The sequence below is a fragment of the Camelus bactrianus genome, chromosome 7 (assembly GCF_048773025.1).
Source record: "Camelus bactrianus isolate YW-2024 breed Bactrian camel chromosome 7, ASM4877302v1, whole genome shotgun sequence".
NCBI lineage: Eukaryota > Metazoa > Chordata > Mammalia > Artiodactyla > Camelidae > Camelus > Camelus bactrianus.
In genome coordinates this window covers 62,470,205-62,492,986 of record NC_133545.1, presented here as the reverse complement: position 1 = coordinate 62,492,986, position 22,782 = coordinate 62,470,205, and the positions used below count along the sequence as shown (strand labels likewise).

Here is a 22,782-nt window from a genome sequence, read left to right as displayed (position 1 = left end):
ACAAGAAAGATAAGTAAAGGCTTGCAAAATAAGGTCTGACCCAAGCCTCACCTGATATACAGTTTCTATCTTGCTGAGTGCACATGACAATAAGATTTCAAACTCACCAGAAACTCTGGTTGTTCATGGCTTTAGAAGGCAGCTTCTATAACACGGGGAGAACTCCTGATTACTTTGCAGTGAAGCCACCGTCACAAACAGGATTTCCTAAAGAGGTCTTAGGGCAAGGAAGCGTCATTCTAACTTTGGCTCTGCCATCTGGGCAGCCCTGCTGCTCCTCCCCTACTGTAAACAGGCCGTTATTGGGGACTGGGGAACACTCTTTCCTATTGTTCTTCGTGCTCTCACTTCCCTTTCATCTCTGGTAATAGCTGGAATTTATGAGTACACTGGATGACCTTCCAAGCTTTCCCTCCAGACCTTATTTACTTCGGGCATACTCCTTAGAAGAGCTCCGTCTTTTGGCCCCACTCACCCCAGCTGTATTTGTCCAAAGGTGTGTGTTCATCGCCATGCACTGTTAAACCGAATGGAACAGGAGTCATAAAGCCCGTGTGCAGTTCTTAAGAGTCCACTGGTGATTATGCATAAACGACATTATTTCCCATTTGACATTTCCCACTCCAGCCTGGTCTTGCTTTTCCAAGAATACATGGCTATTTCTGTGGCTGGCCTAACAAAGTTATTGTTAAAGATCCAATCTAAGAGCTCCAAAATTCAGCTCAGAACTAGCTTCATAAAGTCTCTATTATTCTAGTCCAGTTCAGGGTAATATTGAACTTTTTTAAGCTCTTGTAGTATTTAAATCTGTACCATGTAGCTTAGCACGTACACATGCCAAGAGTCTAATACTGCTTGCTTACTGTTATTTCATGCTAACACGTCATGTCCATTTTTCTCATGTGCTCAAATAGACTCTAACCTCTTGGAGGTCCTGGGCACAGACCTTGGTATGTATAAGTGAGAAGTGGTCTTTCTTTCTTTGCTATCTCCCACAGTGTCCAGAATAATCTTAACCACCTAGTTTTTCAAAGAATATTTGAAAAACCTCAAGAGTCCTTGTTGTCAGTTAAGTTTCATTTCCTTATGATGCAAGTGGGTTAACTGTAAACATCTGAATTACCCAAAGGAACAATGCTAGGACTAGTATCTATTTAATAATGTTTAAATCATTTCAATTAGTAAAATGATGTAACATCTCTAAATTAACATTTAAGTGCTTTCTGGGAATATAAAATAAAAAGCAATTAAACTTCACTGAGGTAAATTTTGGGGATTGTGTGACTGGAAAGAAATGTGGCAAAACTGTTTTGAGGAAGGCATGGACCAAATAATGCGTTTGGTCCATTTTATGTCAAGCTACTCAGAATGATGGGTTCTGAGCTAGATAGGCTGTAATATGTTCATTCATTCATTATTTATTTACTCGGTGCCCACTTTATGCCACGCTCTGTTAAATATTAGGTATATGGTGGTGAGCAAAATAGAGATGGTCCAGAGTTTCATGAGTGACGGGACAAACAGGTTTTAAACCAGAAACTATAATCAATATGTAATTAGCTACTGCTATTGCAGTGAGTAATAAAGCCTCCCTTTTCTCTAACCCGGGAGTCTTGTGTCTTTTGCCAGCATCCATGAAACTGTGGCAGGCCAATTTGTTAGCTTGCAAGTCATGAAAAATCTCAGATCCTTTACAGTTCTTGACATCAGTCAACCGACAGACCAGAAAATGAGGACTTTTTTAGTTTAGAAAGGAAAACACCAAGAAAGGGATAAGCCTGAAGTCTATAAAATCAACAAGAGGAAACCTGATCGTGTTCACTAATCTTAAATATCAAATCAAGGAATCAACCCCTAACATTTGGGAGAGGTTAAGTTTAGAACAAAAGAAAGGAGGGTACTTGACTTACAGAAGTTACCATCTCAATAAATGGTGCTGGCTGAAAATACAAACTATTTTAAAAAAGGCCTCACTAAATTTATGAATGGCAGACCTGGACTGCCCAATTCAATACCTATTTGATGACTCAGTCTTTGCCAGGTGGAGAACCATGTCCTTCTACAAGCTCTTCATTATCTATCTCAGAGAAGAACTATTGGGGAAAAGGTCACTAATCTGACCTAGCCAGGGCTGTTTTTAAACTACAAAGTAAGAATTAGACTCTCCCTTGCTTTACCTAAATTGGATATACATACATAGACACATACACTTGGGACCCGTAACTGTAAAATCTCCTCTAGAACAAGCTACAATCCATAAAAACCTTAATTTGGAAATATTAAATAATCTTGGTAAAATATGCTCATATTTCGGGGCACTTGTTTCCCAAACTCAATGTACAGAACACTTCCAGGAAATTCTAAGAGGCATATCTTGAAAAATATGTTCCACGGTCAAATATTTTTGGGAAGCAACGCACTATATACCCTTGGACATTCAAAATTCACATTGATAGTAAGGGCTCTGATAAGTCCTGAGTCAGGAAACCTTTTTTAAGCCTAGCATTTCCCAAGTTATTTTTCATATTATCCTCCCACTTCACAGCATGCCTATTATCTCATCTTATGAAACACCAGTCCATGAAACACCAGATAGAAAATGCTCTTGTAAGGTGTTTAAATAATGAAGATTTACCTGGTCAGGAATATACTGCTGTCAAGCCACATTACCTATAAAGCCCCACTAATTTGAAGTGGAAAATAACAGTGAAGCAGGGACAGAAAAAGATGCCAATTAACGGGGTTTCCTGCTTTGGCTAGCCGATACAGGACGGGTAGGGTCATCTGCATTTAGGGGATCTTGGGCTCAGTTATTTCCTGGATCTAAGGAGTCAGAAAGCCCCAATTTCAGGAATATTTCCATGTTTCAGGAAAGCACAACAATCATAATTATAGCTAACCTTTATTGCTGCCAATCAATGTGCGAGGCGTTACTTTGGGCACTTAACATTGAATTCTCACAATCAATTAGGAGAGTGGTACTCTTACTATTCATTTTCACAGAAAAGGAAACAGAGGCACAGGGAAGTTAAGTAACTGGCCCAAAATGACCCAGCTAGGAAGTGAAAGAGCTGGAGTTTACGCTCAGGCAGTCCGGCTCCCAAGTGTCAACCCCTACCCTCCACTACCTTTGGAATTACAGCGCACATTAGCAAACTTCCGTATCACCAGTGTAATGCATATCACAAAGTAGCTCACTGTTACCTTCGAGTCAGGTTTGAAGCCTTATATAAGGAGCCTTTAGTGCTTAGGGACCATAAAGTAACACCCAGAACTGTGCTAACACACTTTGAAAAACTTGTCAAAGTTTTACAGTTGTACAGAGATAAAACACAAATGGGACAGCATGTACCCGTTGTCAAAACAATCTCCCCTCTGCCTAATTTATTCTTCTCACCAATCTCTTACTGTACATGACAGTAACTTTCAGTAAACAAACAAGAAGCTATGAATATACTCACCCTCTCTGAATCACAGCACTGTGCAAGGCCACTTTGTTAAAACAGTTCGTCTCTGGACACCTTTCTTACAAAAAATCATATATATATACACATATATATATATATGTATATATATATATTCGTGTTTTCCCCCCAAACACCCAACCCTTTGTACACTTAGTCCAGTGCTGAGCGCAAACTCCCTGTGGATCCTCTTGGCCTTCAGAACTGGTGTGGCTCACTGCGTAGACACTCCCAGTCAGAAAGCACTTCCCCAGCTGTTCTGAGTCGTGTGTTCTGCAGTGTTCACTGTTGATGCCACTGCACCGCATCCTGTCCTGTTGGGGTTTTGTTTCTGTTGTGTTGCTAGTACTTTATATGTTGGTGGGTTAGTTTCCTACTGCTGCTGTAACAAATCACGACAAATTCAGTGGCTTAAAACAACACCCAGGATTTATCTCACAGGTGTAGAGCAAACGTCCAGGTACGTACGCCTCAACTGGTTCTCTTTAGAATCTTACAAAGCTGAAGTCAAGGTGATGTCAGGGCTGTGATCCTTTCTGGAGGTTCTGGGGACGAATGTGCTTCCCATCTCATGTGGGTTGTTGGCCAAATCCAGTCCCATGTGGTTGTTTTACTGAGGTGCCTGTTTTCTTGCTGGCTGTCAGCAGGGTCATCCTTAGCTCCCAGAGGCCCCTCTCCAGTTCTAACGTGGCCCCTGTATCTCAGAGGCTGCAACAGTGGGTCAAATCCTTCTCACACTTGGAATCTCTCTGACTTCCCCTTCTGCCCCATCTCTTTTGCCTCCAGCCTGAGAAAGTTCTCTCTTTTAAAGAGCTCATATGATTAGACTGGGCCCACCCAGATAATGCAGAATAATCTATTTTAAGGTTCATAACCTTAGTCACATCTGCAAAATCCCTTTTGCCATTATAACAAAATAAATTAGGGGCATATTCAGACACATTTAGGGGCCATTCTGGGTACCACTTTGGGTGAACCTTTCTGTGCCAACGTGGCTAACAGAGGCGAATTATTATGCCTCAAAAAAACCCCAAACCAAAAACAAACAATGGAAGAATTTCACTGCTAGATATTAAATTCCTAGTTTTAACCCATTTCCAGAAGGCTTTAAGGCCTGGGAAGCGGGATAAAAATCAGCAGCCAGTTGGGGACTGGTGGAAGGTCTTTGATAGAAAAAGAAAAATGATCTCCCTTAGATGAGCAAATAGCAGCTGGAAGAAATGCCTGCCAGAGCACAGGATGACTTCAGGGGACTTAAAGATAATACAGGGATTACTGCAAATGGATATCATCTCCATAGCCTGAGATAATACTAAAAAAAAAATTTTTTTTAAACATGAAAGGCTGGAGCAGAATTCTGGATAACCCTGAAACGTCAGCTAGTAACCCTGCAGTTGGCTCCTAGGGAGGCCCTGGGGATCTTAGGAGAGAGGCAGGGGCACCTAGGGAACTGGGGGTACTCTGGGCAGTGGACCTTTGACCAATGGGTAAAAATGGAAGCATGTCAACATTTTAACAATGAGTAAGGGATGCAGTAATATTAACAACATTGAGGCATCTCAATAACATGAGAGCTGGCTTCCAGGAACCCCACAGCATACACATTTTCGTATTCCAACACCCTTTATAAATTGTATAGAAACGTGGTTGTTTATTAAGCAGTTCCACTCATGTTGAACGTTTTGATCAATTCCAGTTTTTGTTTAATATAGATAACCTTTACACAGAAAAATTCAGTGTTAAAGAAAAATGGGAAGATGTAAGAAATTATATTAGAAGGAACATGCCACCCACTTGAAAGTTTAACCAGATTTGCCTTTTGCATCATTTCCTCAATTCTCCTAAGAGTCAATTCTGCTCTTTGTGCCTCCTAAGGGGACTGTAATTTGGCTACTCCATTTTACACCTTTATAATTGTTTCTTATCCCATTCATCTCCTTTTTATTTCATCTTTAGTGTTTTCTTCTTCTTTGTTTTTTTTTTAAACTTTGACCTACTCCTCTCTATTTCTTGAAGGTCTTTAGAAACCATTTCTTTCTAGCCATAGGTGGGCTAAAATGAAACATAATTTTAGTCCCATTTAATTAGACTTTTAAATCTGATGGTACACTCTGCCTGAAGCTTTTTCAGGGGAATTTCTGAAGTCCAATTACAGGGCTATTCTCATAATAAGGACTATTAATTAATAATGAAATTACTTGCTTTTAAGTTTCATCCAGATGCCGTTGTGAAAAAATACACTGGCCCAACCACATTCCTATGGGGTCATTAGTATGGCCAGCACAAACAGGTGAGGGCTACTGAAGTCACAGTTCTCAGAACTTCTGTGAAGAGCTGAGTGTCGACAGAATCCCTCAGGAAATCCCACCAGTTCTTTCGTCAAGAATGGCCACCCATTCCTGATGCATTAATTCTGATATCCCTCTCAGTCAACTCAAGGACACCCAAATGGTATTTAATAAACAAACAGTAACTGAATCCTTACACATTGGAACCTTTTTGTTGCCTTCACACACTTGGGACAACTCACCTGAGAAGAAAGTTCTTGTGTCACAGACTTTCCCCCTCAAATCTAGATAGTTCTCTATTCTCCTCTGGCTTTTAGTTAAATAAAAGAGAAGTCTGAGGCCAGCCTGATTTTCCTTCTTTTTTGTATTTTTTCAAATACATTTATTTGGTCTTCACAGGCTTTTTTCTTTCTCCATGCAATTCAGACACATGCCAGGATGTGCTTTGTGTCTGTTTCTGCAGTGGAGTCCACGGGTTGCCTCCCCAGTATCCACCTTCCCCTTGCCCCTAGTAACAGAGCCTCATGGTCTTCAGACTACTGCCTATCCGATCAGCAGATTCCATCTCTCTGGTCTCAGTCCCTGGTTCAAGTGTAGGCATATGTCATCAGCAGTTCTGGGGATGAATTTCAGCACTCTTGCTTGAAACCCTGGTACAAAGGAATATGTTCTTTGTCCAAGTGGTCTAGTGTGCAGCTATGAAACCTGCAACTACCATAACCACTTTGCCATGAGGGAAGACAGTCTTCAAAGGTGCCAAAACACAGGAAAGGGCCTCAGAGAAATGGAGCTGCAGCTTCTGGATGAAGCCGACCCTGAAGCTCACTCAACTCTGGAATCACCGTTTCTGTAAGCTAACGCATTCCTTATTCTTTTGCTGATCTAAGTTGAATTTTCTGTACCCACTGTCCTGAGCATCCCAACCACTGGTGTTGCTCTTTCAATGATTTCCTCCAAATTCTGTGAGACGTTTTAATCCACACACTCAAGTCACGTCTCAGTTTATGTTTCTGATTACTGCATTTCAAGACCATCGATTTCTTACACCAGATTTCCATTCTCTAGTCCTCATATTTGCTCTTTTATTATCACTTAAAGCCTTTTGTTCTTTTCATCAGTATTCTGTGAGAACTTCTCAATACTGTCCTTCACAGCAAGGATTCAATTTCCTACAGTATTCGTTCTACTTTTTACTCCCTCCTCTTGGATTTCAATTGTGCCACTGTCCTTGATTCCTTACAATTTCACATTTTACGTCTCTCCCTTTCCATCTCAGTTTGCTGCTTTTGCATTTCAGAATGCTCATACTGGCTGCCTTTTGTTTCTGTTTTAGACAGAATGTCTTCTAGCATTCTTTTGAGTTACTCTCCTGATTTTTAGAAATTTCCTCTGATTTTGCTTGTTTCTAGAGTTTTATATTATTATTATTATTATTATTATTATTATTATTATTATTATTATTATTATTATTATTATTAATTATTTAGGCTTCTGGATAATGTTACTTGCCTTGCTTGGTAGTATTTTTTTCAAAAGTCATAAGAATTTTATTCTTTTCGTTTTTCTCATTCTTCTAAGAGGGGTAATCTATCCAGACAATGTGTAGTCAACAAAATGGAGACATTACTTTGACTCATTCTGTGAGCACTGAATGGTCTCTCAGTGGCTCTGAGATCAATTTCCCCCATGTTTCACCTACTACTGCTTTCATGTCTCTGTCTCTGCCTACTAAATATGCCATTCTTCTCACTCCCCCATCCCTTTTTTTGCACGTATGTTTCTCTGGTATTTGTACTCATACCTGAAAGAGACAGAGGTAGAATACTGGCGGCAGAGAGTCAACACCACTGTGGAGATAGATCTCAAAAGGGTAACTGGTGGGAACAGTTGACCCTTTTTTTTTTTTTTTTTTAACTGAAATCAACTCTGTGTTTCTGAAACAGGGAATGAAGGAGGGAGAAAAAAGGTCTGTCTGTTTCCAGGTGCACATAACATACCTGAGTCACCAAATGGGTTTTTTAATCTAGTGCTGGCTAAATGGGAATTCTTCCAAATAATTTTGATAATTATTTCATTGCTAGTCTTAATTTTGAGTGTTGGATGTTTCTGTCTTTTCAGTAAGAAACAGGAGGTGGGGTGAGCAGTAGGTATCATTTTAAAGTAAAAGCTCCTAAAATTTTTAATGACTTCTAATTGATCAGGGCTCAGAGGTCATATAACAAGAAGCTGCTCATATGCAATGTGTAAAAAAGGTACTAGTCTAGAGAAAAATGAGAAATGTCTAAGTATTCTGTTCAGTGCCAATTTTAATTGGGGCTGTAGACCACTTACCTGAGTGTCTTTGAAATTAACTTTTATTGCATGCGGATACCTGGAGAATTCAATATGACTCTGACCAGCAAAATGGACATAGCAATTGTCTTCCAAATTGCTTCTTAATATTGAAAGATTAGTACATAAAATTATTACCAATTAAACAGTTGGACAACATAGCACAGACACATCTGGCAGGCTCCTGGATGCCTGACTTCCAGAGTTTTGGAACTTCTCCCAGGTTCTGGACTGAGAGTGTCCAGCAACCTTTAACCATGCCAGTGATAACAGAAGAGCTGGTAGGGTCTAATTCAGCCCAGAGTAAAATCTAGTTTCCATGGAAACCTGCCATTTTTGAATTGTCCCTTGCAATATTTCAATTTGCAAGTAAATACAGCCCACATGTCTATAGCTGTCTCTGTCACATCTTTCTTTCTCATATTAAGACTTTGTAGAATGTTTATAAGAAACCAAGAAGACTCAGAAATATCTTAACCAGATTACTGGTTTTATTAAAGTGCATACACACTCACACACACACACACACACACACACACAACACCCTTGAGTAGCCAACAGCTCTTAAGCCTATATCTGAGTAAATCTTGATCCCTGAAAATTTAATTTAGCCAGAAAAACTGGAGCAGTAAATCAGAAACTCAATACTACCATGTATTATCAGAAGGTAGATATGAGAGGCCATGCTGAATGCTCTGTATTTCCCACAGTTAAACTGGAAGGAAGAGAGGGAGAGAGTGCCAGAGGGACAGTGGGGGAGAGAAAGGGAAGTGAGGAAAGAGGGGAGGAGAGAAGTCTGGAGGAAGGGTAAAGGGTAAAAAAAAAAAAAAAAGATGAAAGGAGGGAAAGAAAGATAACTAGGTAATAACTTGTACTTTTATAAGTAAATGCTCAATGCTCCTCAGGCCAAGCGCTGGGTCTAATCAGACATTAGCTCCTCCAGCCACCATGGGAAGACCAGATGGGAGGAGAAAGAAACACAGAGCAAAACCATGGAGCATGGGTATCAGAAAGACACAGAGCCCACAGCAGTGGTCACAGGGACTTGCTGACAGATTGTCACTATGACCTACCATGATGTGACAAGACCAAGCAGAATATTCTGTCACACCTTACCATTTGCTGTAATTTAGCGCCTTAGTACTACGGTGTGGAAGATTATTTAGGCATATAATACAATCACATAAATTTAATTTATCTGAAATGCCCTGTACTACTCACTGTATCTACTGTCTTGTCCAGTAAATCTGCATGGCTCTTATAAAGCAACAAATGTCATGTCACATAATGCTTTGAAGGCATTACCAAGACCAGACTCAACTCAGATCCAAGCTCCAAGCTCCAGCTAAAATAATTTTGCGCAAGCCTGGTACTTTTTACTTTGTGGGGCTGGGAAGCAACTCACGTTCATAAGAGCCAGGAGACAAAGACGAAAAGTTTGCCTCTGACTGAGTAGAGGTTAGCCTGGTAAGACTTGGGTTTCAATGTATAAAACAGCTACTTTCTCTGCCAGTATTTTAAAATTTAAAAAAATGGGTGGCTTCTTGCCTCAAATTAAATATGTTTTATCCAAATCAACAGTTGAAGGATGTGACCAGGAAGACCTGAGACTTTATGTCCAAGGTAGAACTGAGACTATTAGTCTGATTCTTCTCCTATTTAGAGAAAGGGGCTGATGCAGGGGCCTCCAGAGTTATTCCAATGAGTAGACCCAGAAGGCAAAAGCTGAAGTAAGGCTGCATGAGGTCTGGTGGCTGAGAAGACTAGGAGGAAGAGACGGCCCAGGCTCTACATCCTGCCTAGAACGAAGGTCAGAACTCAGTACACATTATCCTCCCAGCCTATGTATTACAGCTTGCAGAATGATCTTCAAGCTGTCTGTCCTCTGGAAAAAACTAGTCTGAAAATCTGCCTGGGACTTTATCTTAAGATAATTTTTTTTTAACTGACAAAATGAGGTTGATTCCTTCCCTATCACTACACAACTGATAAAAAGGAAACCCACAGTTAATTTTACAGTTGAAAGAGGTCTCTTATGCTTCAAACCAACCTAACAGCTTTTCTAAAATTACCATATTCACTTACGTTTTCTTCTTGATATTATTTTAAAATACGGGTAGAAGAGGTAGGAGGTAGCCCAGGCTTAGGAAAGAGTCTGTGGTCTTGTTTTACTTTTGATAAGCTTTCTCCCCCCCGCCCCCCACCCCCAGGCGTGACAAGCTTTCTTAATCTTCAAGAATAATCTCAATCCTACTTCCTACCTTAAGGTAAAAACAGAGTTTACTTGAAGCTTGCTGGAGGGTAATTTGGTTTAGCTAGCAGAATTTTAAATATGCGTGTTATCTGACCCTATAATTTCACTCTGGAATTTACCATACAGAAATACTTGGACAAATGTTCCACAAAATAAGCAGAAGGATTTTACTGTAATATTGTTTGTAATAAGACCAAAACCAACCAATCAACTCCTAAATGTCCATCAGTGGGAAATTAAATTATGCAACAAATGAGCTGACAGTTATTCAGCAGTTTAAAAATGAGTTAGGTCTCTATGAACTGACATAATGTATCATAATACAATAAAATGAATAAGGCAATGCACAAAAGAGTACAGTGCATAGTGTAAGCCCATTTCTGTGAGGGAAATGGAGAGATGTGTGTGTGTGTGTACATAGTGTAAACATATACTTTCGAATTTGCAGTAAGGAAGACCTGGAGGTATACCCAAGGGGTTATCTTTGGTAAGCGGATTTTGGATGGGAGTATAGGAAAGATGATTTCACTTTTTATACTTCTGTACCATTTGGCATTTTTGCTACCAGCCTATTTTAAATTGTGGTTAAAGAAAACAAAGCTAACTGGCATCTCCAAAGTTGTTCCTTCCCTTGACAATTCCTGTTTCTGAAAGCGGCGTGTGGAATGAGAGATCGCGGAGGCCGCGAGGTTCCCAGGTGCAACTGTTAAAGACGGCACATCAGGGAAGATCTGCCAGGGCTGACAAACACGACGTTTGCAGATTGGCGCCCAAGCACCACTGATTCAGGGACAAAGGCCAAGCAGCTGCTTCAACCTCAGCTCTGCTGGTTTTACATCAAGGACCTCAACTTCTACAGCCTCCACCCAAACTAGAAAAGATGACATAGGGAATAGAAGACTGAGAAATCAATACGCCTGGGGGTAGAAGGGCACTGACTTGTTTTTTTCTCCCCTTCCTGATAAACGGAGAGTTGTCTGTTTCTCCTGTATCGTTTGATTCGATGGTTTAGACCTACGCTGTCCAGTATGGTACATATGTCTACTGAGCACTTGAAATGTGGCTGGTCCGAACTGAGATGTGCTGTAAGCATGAAATACACACTGGGGTCTGAAGACTTAGTATTGAAAAAGAATATAGTATGTGATTCATATTTTTTATATTCATTCCCTATTGAAATGATAGTATTTTGGATATACTCTGTTAAATAAAATATACTACTAAAATTAATTATACCTTTTTCTTTTCACATCTTTTAATGTGGCTGCTAGAGAATTTAAAATGACACTTATAGTTCACATTCTATTTTCTATTGGACAGAGCTGGCTTAGCCCTTATTAGATATTCCACATGGAATATATCTATATATTTAAATGTATGGAAAAAAGGAACAGCAGGATAGAGAAGACGGCATGTACACACACCCACGCCCACCCACCAGTTGTTATACTGTTACCCTCAGATGTGGGATCCTGGGGCAAGTCACTTGGGAGGATTACATTAAATCATGTATGTCAAGTGCTCAGGACCATCACAAGGATGTGTAATGTAATAATCTGTGTCAACAGTGTGAGCGGTGCTAGACATGATGAGTTCCAGAAATGACCAAGCTGTGGTTCTACCCCAAAGCAAAGAATATCAGAATTGGAGTCAGTCTTGGACATTATCTACTCCCAAGTTTTAAAAAAATTTTTTTTCCTCCCACTTTTATTGAGATATAATTGACATACAGCACTGTATACTTTTTTTTTGCCAGGGGGTGGGGTGGGTGGGGGAAGATAATTAAGTTTCAGTTATTTTTTAATGGAGGCACTGGGGATTGAACCCAGGACCCTATGCTTGCTAGGCATACACTCTACCACTGAACTATACCCTCCCCACTACTCCCATATTTTTAAACCCTTTTAAATCTCAGAAGCCCAGTATATAAAAAAGATGAAATCAGGCTGCTCTGAATAAAGCTGAGCATGGGGACAAGAAGAGCTGGGCACTCCTGGACTACGCAAAGGAGGGGATATTAAGTCTCTCCTGGCCTCTTCACTTTACAGATAAAGACATTAAGCTCCAGAGGGCTATGGCTGGCCTTCGGTCACAGAGCTGGCAGAGGCAGGGCTGGAAAAGACTCAGGTGCCTGGTCCCCCAGGAAGAACAGTGCTCTGTGTCACGTTGCGATTGCAGCTGCGAAGGACAATGCGTGTGCACAGATGGAACGTGGCGAAGGAAGGTGCTGCGGAGCAGGTTTACGCAGAACGCGGAGTTGCTGCTGAGGTGGAGGGTGGTGGTGAGGCTGGTCTCTTCCCTGAAGAGACAGCTCTAGGTTTAGCTTTGGAAGATGAGACAAAGCAGGTGGGCACCCAAGGTAAAATAAGTGCATGGATTCTAATGAGGAGAACCTTAAGGCATGTTTTGGGGCCAAAAGGAAAGTCCCTTTCACTCACTTATAATTATATCTTGGAGGATAAGATGTGTGACAGCCAGAATAAAGTTGGGGCTTCTTCAGAAGGTCTTGAGGACCAAGGACACTACACCAGTTTTAACAAGTTTTTGAAAAAGGGTAACAATAGGAAGATCAATTTATCGGAAGTCCACAAATAGCAGGCAGACCGAGGGTGCCACACTGGAGAAGCAAAGCTGGAGGGCTGAAGACCGGCCCAACTGGGAAAGTCCAGGCCTGATGGTGGCCTCCCAGTACACACCGTGAAAACAAGCACATTAAGAAAAGTTCATGTTAAAGCAAGATACACATCAAGAATAAGAAAAGTCAGCACTGATCCCATTAAAAAAGCACTCATGTGTTTTTACTTAGAACTACCTCGCAGGCATTACTCAACCAGGAACAGCTCTCTTCCTGGGTACCATCTTGGGTATTTCCTCACTCAATACAATGCTCCTTTGGAGTTTCTCCCATTTGGTTGGTTCTCTAGAGAAATAAAAAAGGCCCAAGAAAATGTCCAAGAAGAGACAAGAAATCTGAAGGTCCAGAGAGTGCCGTGGTTTCCACAGGCATGTGCTTACCTAACCTGAGGTGATGGGTTTCCTCTCATAGGCTAGGGGCTTGCCTTCTGGTGCCTTGGGGTTCAGCTCTATTCTGGTCAAGGGTCTTATTTCCCTGATGTCACTAAGGAGAGCACGCAAATATGGGGAAATACCAACACAGTAACCAATGGGACAGCTGCAAGGCACTCAGTGACATTTTAAAGATAACTGCTCACAGACCACTCAGCCACAAAGGACAGTTTCACTGTCAGTTTCTCAGTGACTGGGTGTTTAATTCATAGAAATCAATGACGGCACGCCTAGAGAGGCCACCATACAAGGGGGAGTGTGACCATGAAGCCTTGTGTGTTTCCTTCTAACAGTGACTGTATTTGTAATGTTCTTCTTGGAGGCATCCGGCATTTCTTAGCTGGGGATCATCAGAGCTGGCAACTCAAAACTTCTAAGAATTACTATCTGTTTACCACAATCTCTATATTCAAAGAATCAGTAGCATGTTTTATTTTTTAAATGCGCGTTTTCTTTTTCTGACTTTGCCGTAACTTGGAAAACCCTGTAACTTTCAAACCACAGACAATAGTTCTGACCAGGATCACAGGATAGATATGTGGAGAGTTAACAACTGTCGAGTTTATTTTGCCATGAAGTCAAAAATCAATCTATCTTGTCCATCTGTCCATCCCTCCCTTCATATCTTATCCCATCCTTCAATCTGGCTAGCTGTCTCCTGACCAAATTCATACTTTTTTTAGTATTAAAATATAACTCAGTGTAGAGTAAAGATGGATTAGTCATCGACAAAGAATTAAAGGAGGAAGATAAAAGATCCAGTTCTTATCCATTTTTGTAGAATGCTATTGGAGGTCAGCGTGGCAATTATTAAACCCAGATAATAATGACAGATGGTATTTAAACTCTCTGGCTCTTTGTCAACCATCTGCCGGAAGATTCTTTTTACTGAGTTCGTATTTCCTAGGTATTCCCTTTTAGAATAGAAGGCATGCACCCTTAATAATACCACAGAAAATTGGTCAGCCTTTCCCTACAGGAGAGACTGGAAATCAAAGCTATTAAACTTGTGGTTTGCTTCTTGACCTCCTTAAATATTATTGCTGCTACATTGTGATAATGCATAAAACATTCCAGAAAAAAGTATGGCCTAGTAGGTAAAACCAAAGCCAGCACAGAAACATGGCAGGGTGAAAGAATGAAAGGTTACAGAGTGAGATGGACCTGGGTTCAAATTTGGCTCGCTATTTAAGAGCTGTGTGCCCGTGGACAAGATATTTACGCTCCTTGTGGAAAGCTCTAGTTCATACATTAGAAACTGGAGAACAGTCCTCAGAATGCAGGGTCAGTGAGATAACGCAGGTGAAGGACCCAGCCCTGGGGCCGTCACATGACGGACAAGTGTTAACTCCTTCTGCTTCCTTTTTTCTCCCTAGGTTACGGAAGATGGTGAGCCTTGCTGATGCATAAATGGTGATTCCTCAATGGTCTTGTATAAACAACTAAGACATGACCTCGGACGACCCCTTGACACCTAGCTCTCTACTGAGAAACCTCCCTCCTTTCTGGAGATTCTCTTCTTCTTAAACCCATTCACAGAAGTCTAACTTCACACCATTTACCCCAAGCCCTGGTTAACTGGCTCATTGTGCATGCAATGCCTCCATTACACCTCAGTTCCACTGTAAGTTATCCCTCTCCAAAAGGGCCTTGCATATGGTAGCCACTCAAGAAGTTATTTGTAGACTAGAATGAAACACCTGTTTCCAACATGTGACATATACCACACGTGACACAGGAGATGACTTCAGGGGCTGAACATGGACTAAGTTTCTTCATTTTAAGGGTTTCATTTATAGTTTGGTGTATACTTGACAAATAAATAACTGGCTCATCAAATCTCTGATGTTATATATTTTTGCTTAGGATGAGGTTAAATAAAAAAGTAAACTGATTTAAGATAGTAAAAAATTAAGTAAGTATAGTTATGATAGGAATACAGTAAAGACCATCAAAGTGTTAAAAGAGATGACAAAATCTGGGAGCTACTGCACAGCAACTAGGAGGAGCCCAGGGTGGACACGTGCCAGGTTAGCCTAGGGTAATGAGGGAGTCTGCTTCCAGAATCCACGGCTTGTGAATTCTCAGCTGGACACTTCAAGAGGTCCAGTGAATCAGGAGTCAAGCCGGTGGCTGGACCCTAGAACTCAGCTGAAATAAGTAAGAAGCACGCACATTCAGATATCTGGGTGTTATCACAGGAAATACCAAATGTGAACCAAGCAGGAACAAGGGTCAGATCCCATGGCCGTTTTCAAGGTCACAGCCAAGCTGGCAGGAACTACCTAGGAGACAGGGCACCCGCCCTGGGAAGGGTGTGTGGGAGGCCCAGATGGATTCATTCTCCTTCAGCCTTAAAGGCACACGGGCCTGGATTTTGATATTGCATCCGCTCTCCAGACAATTATTTCTCAATTTACTCCTTCTGTGCAAGACTCCAAGAGAAGGGGTTTTTGTGCACATTTGAAGAGCCAGTGGGTCTCTACCCTACATCTCACTTTCCCAGAAGAGTGAAGTGACTGTTGTCACTGTCGTCAAAGGAGTCTTTCTCTGAGCCTCCAACACTGAGTCCCTCTACCCAATGTACCTCAACATCTAATGCTTTAATGGCTACTCTGGTTTGTGTCTGTAAGTTAAGTCCTTGTTAAGAGATGGGTATTCCTGTCACCCTGCATCGGAATACAGAATGAATTTTCCCCTAGAGAAAAAAAGTTTTAAGTAGAAAATAGGTTTTGATGAATAATATTACATACATGCTCCAGATTAGATAGGAGTCTGTAGGCTAGACAGGGATCTAGATTACCAACTATACTACCACTTCAGTGGGAAAATGTTTTAATGCTGTAAAATGAAAATTTGGGCTGCAATTGTTCCATAGCTGGTGACTACCTGTATTTTAAAATACAGCACATTCCTTACCAGAGAACACTTTACATATCTTAAATTTCATCCTTCTTTTAACATTTTTCAGAAAAAGGATCAGTTGTATCAACTACGGCTGGTATCCACATTTCATACTATTGAAAAATAACTGATCACCCTGCCCACGTAACAAAAGAATGCCCCAAACTTTACATTTGAGGAAAATTCTAGACACATCAATGTGATTTCAATAAATAGTTGAGAAAATATTGATTTTCTCTAATCAAGTCTCAGCTGCACCAAGTTATTCGTGGGATGAGCTGGAACGACAGTCCAACCTTCCACACTACAACACTGACAGTTAATTATTCTTGGTTCTCACCATAAGCCTTTAACCTAATGTTTTCCACACTTGCCTGATGAAAAGAGCTACCTGATGCACTTTTAAAAACAATAACACCAGGCCCCAGCCCAGTACTGAATCAAAATTTCAAGGGAGAGTTCTGGGAGTTGCATATTTAAAGCCTGCCCATTCCTGGTGATTCTGTCCTTACCCTGGGGGCTGGATTAGGGTCACCTGGAGGGCTTGTGAAAACACAGGTTGCTGGGCCTCAGCCCAAGAAGGCCTCAGCCCTGATCCAGGTCTGTGGTGGGGTCCAAGAATTTGCACTTCCAAAAAGGTCCCCAAGTGATGCTGACGCTGCTAGTCCAAGGACCACACTTCCAAAACCACTACGTTAGCCTATTTGGTAAACACTGCAGTTGAATTCAGTAATTTTTTCTCTTCCCTCCCTCTGGTGTTAGGAAAACAACACCAGACTCACAAGACAGCCTTTGGAGTAATCCCCCTGCTACTTTTTAGCAGTTTGTTGTTAGACAAATTTACCACTGCATCTCTGTTCTCTTTTATTGTGAGGAATAAAATGCAACACAAGGGAAGAGGTTTGGTCCTGTAATGAGCACACAGTAGGCCTGCAGGAAACATCTGTGTACTTCGAGCACCTTGCCATGATCATCCCCTGTGAACTACAGATGAATCAGCTGAGGTCTAGAAACAGGCCCCCAAATTTATCACATGTGCAAAACTTCATTGGGTTAAAACAAGCCAACAAGCCAACAAGCAATGGCTGACCACATCTTTTTCTTGTGAGCTATCATATAGCTATGTTTTGAATAATATAACATCTCCAGTGGGAATTCAGTTAGCTTCCCAGCTCACATTTCCCATGGAAATAAAAACAGAAAACAAAGAAAGATTAGGTTATGCTTAGGTTCCCTGTTTAATTTTGACCAGGCTGAATTTAGTACCCAGGTATGGATTATTTTCCTGGCAGGTCTTTATTATACTGTTTGGCTATTTCTTGTGACCTAAAAATCAAACAAATGGATCACAGGCTCCTGGCATCAGGGGGGCCCTGGAGGCCATCAAGCCCACCCCACCCCCACTCTAGGAATGACGCCAAACACATCACCAGCGTGCGTTGGTCCAGTCTCTTCTTGGACATCCACTGAGAAAGCACTAGTTTCACGAACCCCAATTTTCTCTTCAGATAACTCTAATCATTGGATTATTTTCGCTTCTGAGCAAAAGAACTTTATTTCTGTAATTTTAATATCTTTGGTCCTAGATATGCCCTTTAGTGCCTGAATGTCTCATCTCCACACAACAGCATTTAACATATTCTGACAGAGCTCTGACATCTTCCTTGCCTATTCCTTTTCAGTCTAAACATTCTGTTTTTTCAACCATTCCCACCAACAAAATTTCCACATACTTAACAGCCCTGGTCCTCCTCTTGTGGAAAAGCCCACCTTGAGGATGCTTCCTCACTAAAACACAAAAACAAAACCATACCATGCTTCATGTTTACCACATCCTATCATCGCCAACAAAACCAAAATGAATCATAAGAACAGTGGAGTGTTCCCTTCCAAACGGAGTTTCCAAGAGCAGGAAGCTACAACACACACCACTACGCTGTAAGGACTGAGAAGGCGGTTTCAGGACAGGCTTGGAAGTGGCCCGGAGCCAGAGGCAAGTGGATCTGGCTACCGTGATCCTGCTTGAAACAGAAATGCTGGGCTGCCATGGAAATTACCCAAGCCTAGAAGTTTCTTTCCAAGGGAGACGGAGTGAAACAAAAGGGGTTTCTTACTTTCTACGAAACATTTCTGCAAATATGCAGCCGACACTCCAGAGATCCACAGGGGTGGCGTAGCTGGACTGAAGCAAGACCTCGGGAGCTCTGTACCACAGCGTGACGACCTGCAACGGCAAAGGGGTCTGAGTGTTACGGAGGAAGACGGCTGTTGGCGCAAATGCCTCATCCCGGGGGGTCTCGTGCAGAACACTCCTCAAATCACATGGGGACGCTGAGATAGAAGCAAGAACTGGGACTCAACACTGACAGGTCAGGAAATTACATCATCCCCACAACCTGGGTTCCCACCTCAGACTCTGGGTGTCTTACTAGGATGGTAATATAACTGAGTTTCAGAAAGCAGAGCAAAGCCTTAAAAAAAAAAAAAAACACCTAATCTTAAAACGATTCTTTCTTAAGGGGCTTTAAAAAAAAATACATGGAAAACTGGTGACGGCAACGATTTCAGCTCAGTTCCCACATCAGCATTATTGGGAAGTGAGGTGATTCCAGCGCCTGCTGAAGGGTGACCCTGAAGTCTCCAGAGCACCCAGGGCGAGTCAAAACTACTCTTATCAGGAGACTATGGGGAATCAAAACAAAGCCCCCTTCAATGTCACTCTTTTCAGAAAACAAAAAACAAAGAACTTAAGAGACAATGTGTAATCCAATTGTTTATACTGTGTGTAAAAAGTCATCCGGAGGAAGGGATTCCAAAATGGGAAGACCCTCCTTTAATATTGAGCAGTGTATATAAACATAATAATATACAATAACAAAAGATAAAACAAGGACAACTGTAATGATTTCTGCAAGGTTGAGAGGTGAGGAAAACAAATCATTAAGGCGCCAGATTTATAAGCATTTATAGCAGTTCAAGTAAACAGTACATAGGGGCTTATTCTGTGGTTGTCTGAAATGAAGGTATATTCTTTACTGTCAGATAAGAAATTCAATACGTGAACCTATTATATAAGCATTTTATATTATTCAGATTCCTTTTGTCATTACTTACTGTTCTACCTAATTCTACTTTGGTTGATGTCTGTCTAAATTTCTTGAAATTCTGCTTTATGTACTTTGATCCTTTAGTACTTAGTGCATTAAGACGGCAGTAGCAATTCTCAAAAACCATGGTTGCTATCAATTTCCTTCTTTCCCTTATATGCACACACTCCTCCCACTAAGGGTTGGAGTTTAATTCACCTTCCACTGAGTCTGAGTTGGCTGTAGTGACTTGCTTGACTAATAGAATATAGTGGAAGCAACATCCGAGACTATCAAAACTAGGTCATGAGAAGCCTGGTAGCCTGGGCCTTTCTGAAAGCTTGTTCTTGAGATGCTTCCTCTTGGAACCACGCTGCCATGCAGTGAGCAGCCCACAGAGATGTTCCAACTGACAGCCCCTGCTGAGCTCTTAGCCGAAAGCCCTGTGAGTGAGTCCTCTTGAGCATTTCAGCCTGTCAGATGACTGTGGTCCCTGCCAACGTCACGTGGAGCAGAACTGCCTAGCTGAGTCTAGTCAACTCACAGGATTGTAAGTGAGAATGACATGGTTGCTGTTTTAAGTTTTGGGGTGATAGCCTCCTCTTCATCCCTCTAATACCCTTCTCTTCATCTCATTTAACATGTTTTGCTTGGAATTCACACAAGGGGTCTAGTTCTGTCGAGGGCTATCCGATTGATACCTACTAGAGGAATGTAACCTAATGATAATGTAATGGAAAGAACAAAAAAGAACATGAACAAACGTACAATATCAAAGCAATCTTACTCATTGCTATCACCTGGCTCCAATGTACCTCTGCAGCCTCATCTTCTGCAGTACTTCCATATCCCTCACAGCTCAGCTACAGACAAGACTGCACCACGGGCTCATCATAGTCATCCGGGGGCTTTTAGAAAGACGCAGGTTTCTGGGCCTCATCTTGTCTCTACTGAATTAGATTTTCATGAGTGGGGCCCTTGGAGTTCTTTTTCTGCCTTCTTTTTTTTTTTGGTTAAAATTCTTGAGGTAACCCTAACTTTTGGCTAGGTTTGAGTACCATTCAATTATTCAAACATATCCTCCAGCTCCTGCCTCCATGCTTTTGTTGACACTGTTCTAGTCTGGAAAGCTCCACTTTCTCCTCCACATGTAGAAATTCTGCTTATCCTGCAAAGCTCAGCTTTGATGCCATCACCTCCTTGAACCCCCTGAAAATATACCTTGTATCATAGTTCATAATATGGGTCGTTCCAGAGGACATGGACCCAATTTTATCCATTGTTATGTATGTAAATGCCCATCACAATACTGCGCACATAACAATTGGGATTTAACAAATATCAAATTAATGATTTTAAGGCAATCACTCCTAGAAGACAACTGGGCAAAATTCAACTACCAGGCAAACCCTCAAAAGACGGTACTCACTATTTTTGCTAAGAGGAGTGTCCAACTCTGGGCTGTGGTTTTTTTTGTTGTTGTTGTTACATAATCTATTTCTGCTTTACTAATATTTCTAGCTAGAGGAAGACTTCCCTATTTCTCTGATACCCTGTAAACCAAAGTACAGGGGCAAACTGTCCACCAAGTTCCAGTCCAGTGATTTATAGACATACACACACATTGTGAGATCACACATTTATCTCCTCACCTCAGTCCAAAACAGTCTAGCATCATATGAGCTGAAAAGTTTAATTTGAATATAGCATTATTTCAAGCTGGTTTCTGATTGATTGCCCATTAAAAGACACATTAGTAGAACTATCTCCATTTTCAGTGTTTTAATCAGTGATACTTATTATAATCATCCAATAAATGTTCAGACAGCTGTAATAACAAGAATATTGATACATTTAAGAAGTTCCCTCTATTCCTTTTAAAATTTAGTTACCAAGTGAAATTAATAACGAATTTTTAGCAGATACTTTTTAAAGTGTCTATTAATAATGACATTTGATCATTCTTTTATTCTATTAATGATATATTAATTATATTAATAGCTTTCCCAATATTGTACCATCCTTTCCTTTTTGGAATAAATCATTCCTAATAATAGTTTATTATTCTTGTAATAGACTCTTGGACTCCATTTGCTAATATTTATTCAGGATATTAACTTATACTGATAAATGAGATTGATCTATAGTTTTCTTTTTCGTGTAATTTTTCATGTTTTGGCATTAGGGACATGCAAGTTTTGCATCCTTTTGTATATTCTGGTATGTTATAAACAACATAAGAATAATCAGTCCCTTCAAGGGACTCACTTGCAAAACCATCTGGGGTTGGATTTTTCTTAGCATTATGTCTAACAATCTCGTGAATTTCTTCTTGGTAATTAAGTCTGTTCAGGTTTCAGCTTCTTTTTGAGTCAATTTTGGTAATGATAACAAATTTCCCTACAAAAATCTTTAATCTAGATTTTAGAATGTGTTGGCTTAAATTTGTACATGGTATTTCTTCTAATTATTTTAATCTCATCTGTTTTCTTGGTTTTCTGAGGAAGAGAAAATCTGATTTTTAGTTTGTTTTCTCTTTACATCAGTCAGGTTTGTCAGGTGTTTTAGCTATATTATTAATTAAAAGAAACCGACTTCAAGACATTTCTATTTTGGGAGGATTGTTGCTTTATTTTATCATTAGTTGATTTCTACTTTTATCTTTTAAAATTCTCCCCTCCTAGTTTCTTTGTTTTTTTAAATTTATTTCTCAGTTGAAACTTCAGTAATTTATTTTCAGTTTTGATTAATTATAGAACATTTAGTTATATATTAAATAAACCTTCCTCATTTTTGTTCAGTTTTAAATAATATGTAACTTACCTTTAATTTTCTCTTTAATCCAACAATAAAATTATTTGAAGAATTATTAGAAAAGAGTTAAAATTTCCATGTGATCAAGTTATTTATAGTTAACTTTCAATTGTTGGATTTGTAGTTTTATTGTATCATAGCCAGAGAATGCAAACTGTGGAATACCTACTTGGTAGAACTTATTGTTTTCTTTATGACTATGCACATAACTGGCTTTTGTTCTGTAGGGTGTAAGGAGAGTACTCTCTTATAAGTGGAAAGTTCTTGTCTCATACAGATCCTTACTATACTTTGTCAAACTCTGAAGAAGAATTGAGTTTTTGTTTTCCTTCCCCCAGAATCTCGTTGCACTTCTAAGGGTTTCTGCCTTACACACACTGGCCTTATGTTTTGGTATATACAATTTATTACAACAAAATATTCTTCACATAACCAGAATTTAGATGATGGTAGACATAAGATAAAAGTAAATACACAAATGCAATGGGAAAAGGATCCCATTCACACAGTAACAACAACAACAAAATGTACAATGCCAAGGAATTAAAAAAAAAAAAGCAAGATCTATAGAAATA

At 40.3% G+C, this 22,782-nt stretch overlaps 1 protein-coding gene across 6 annotated transcripts in view; it reads right to left on the bottom strand.

Moving 5' to 3' along the window:
- CDK6 (cyclin dependent kinase 6) overlaps positions 1 to 22,782 on the bottom strand; it is a 215,676-nt gene that overhangs the window by 44,221 nt on the left and 148,673 nt on the right. For all 6 annotated transcript variants that reach the window (XM_074367496.1, XM_074367501.1, XM_074367500.1 and 3 more), the window contains exon 5: positions 18,422 to 18,531. In XM_074367496.1, coding sequence (XP_074223597.1) covers positions 18,422 to 18,531 — 110 coding nt within the window. The remainder of the gene's footprint in view (positions 1 to 18,421; positions 18,532 to 22,782) is intronic.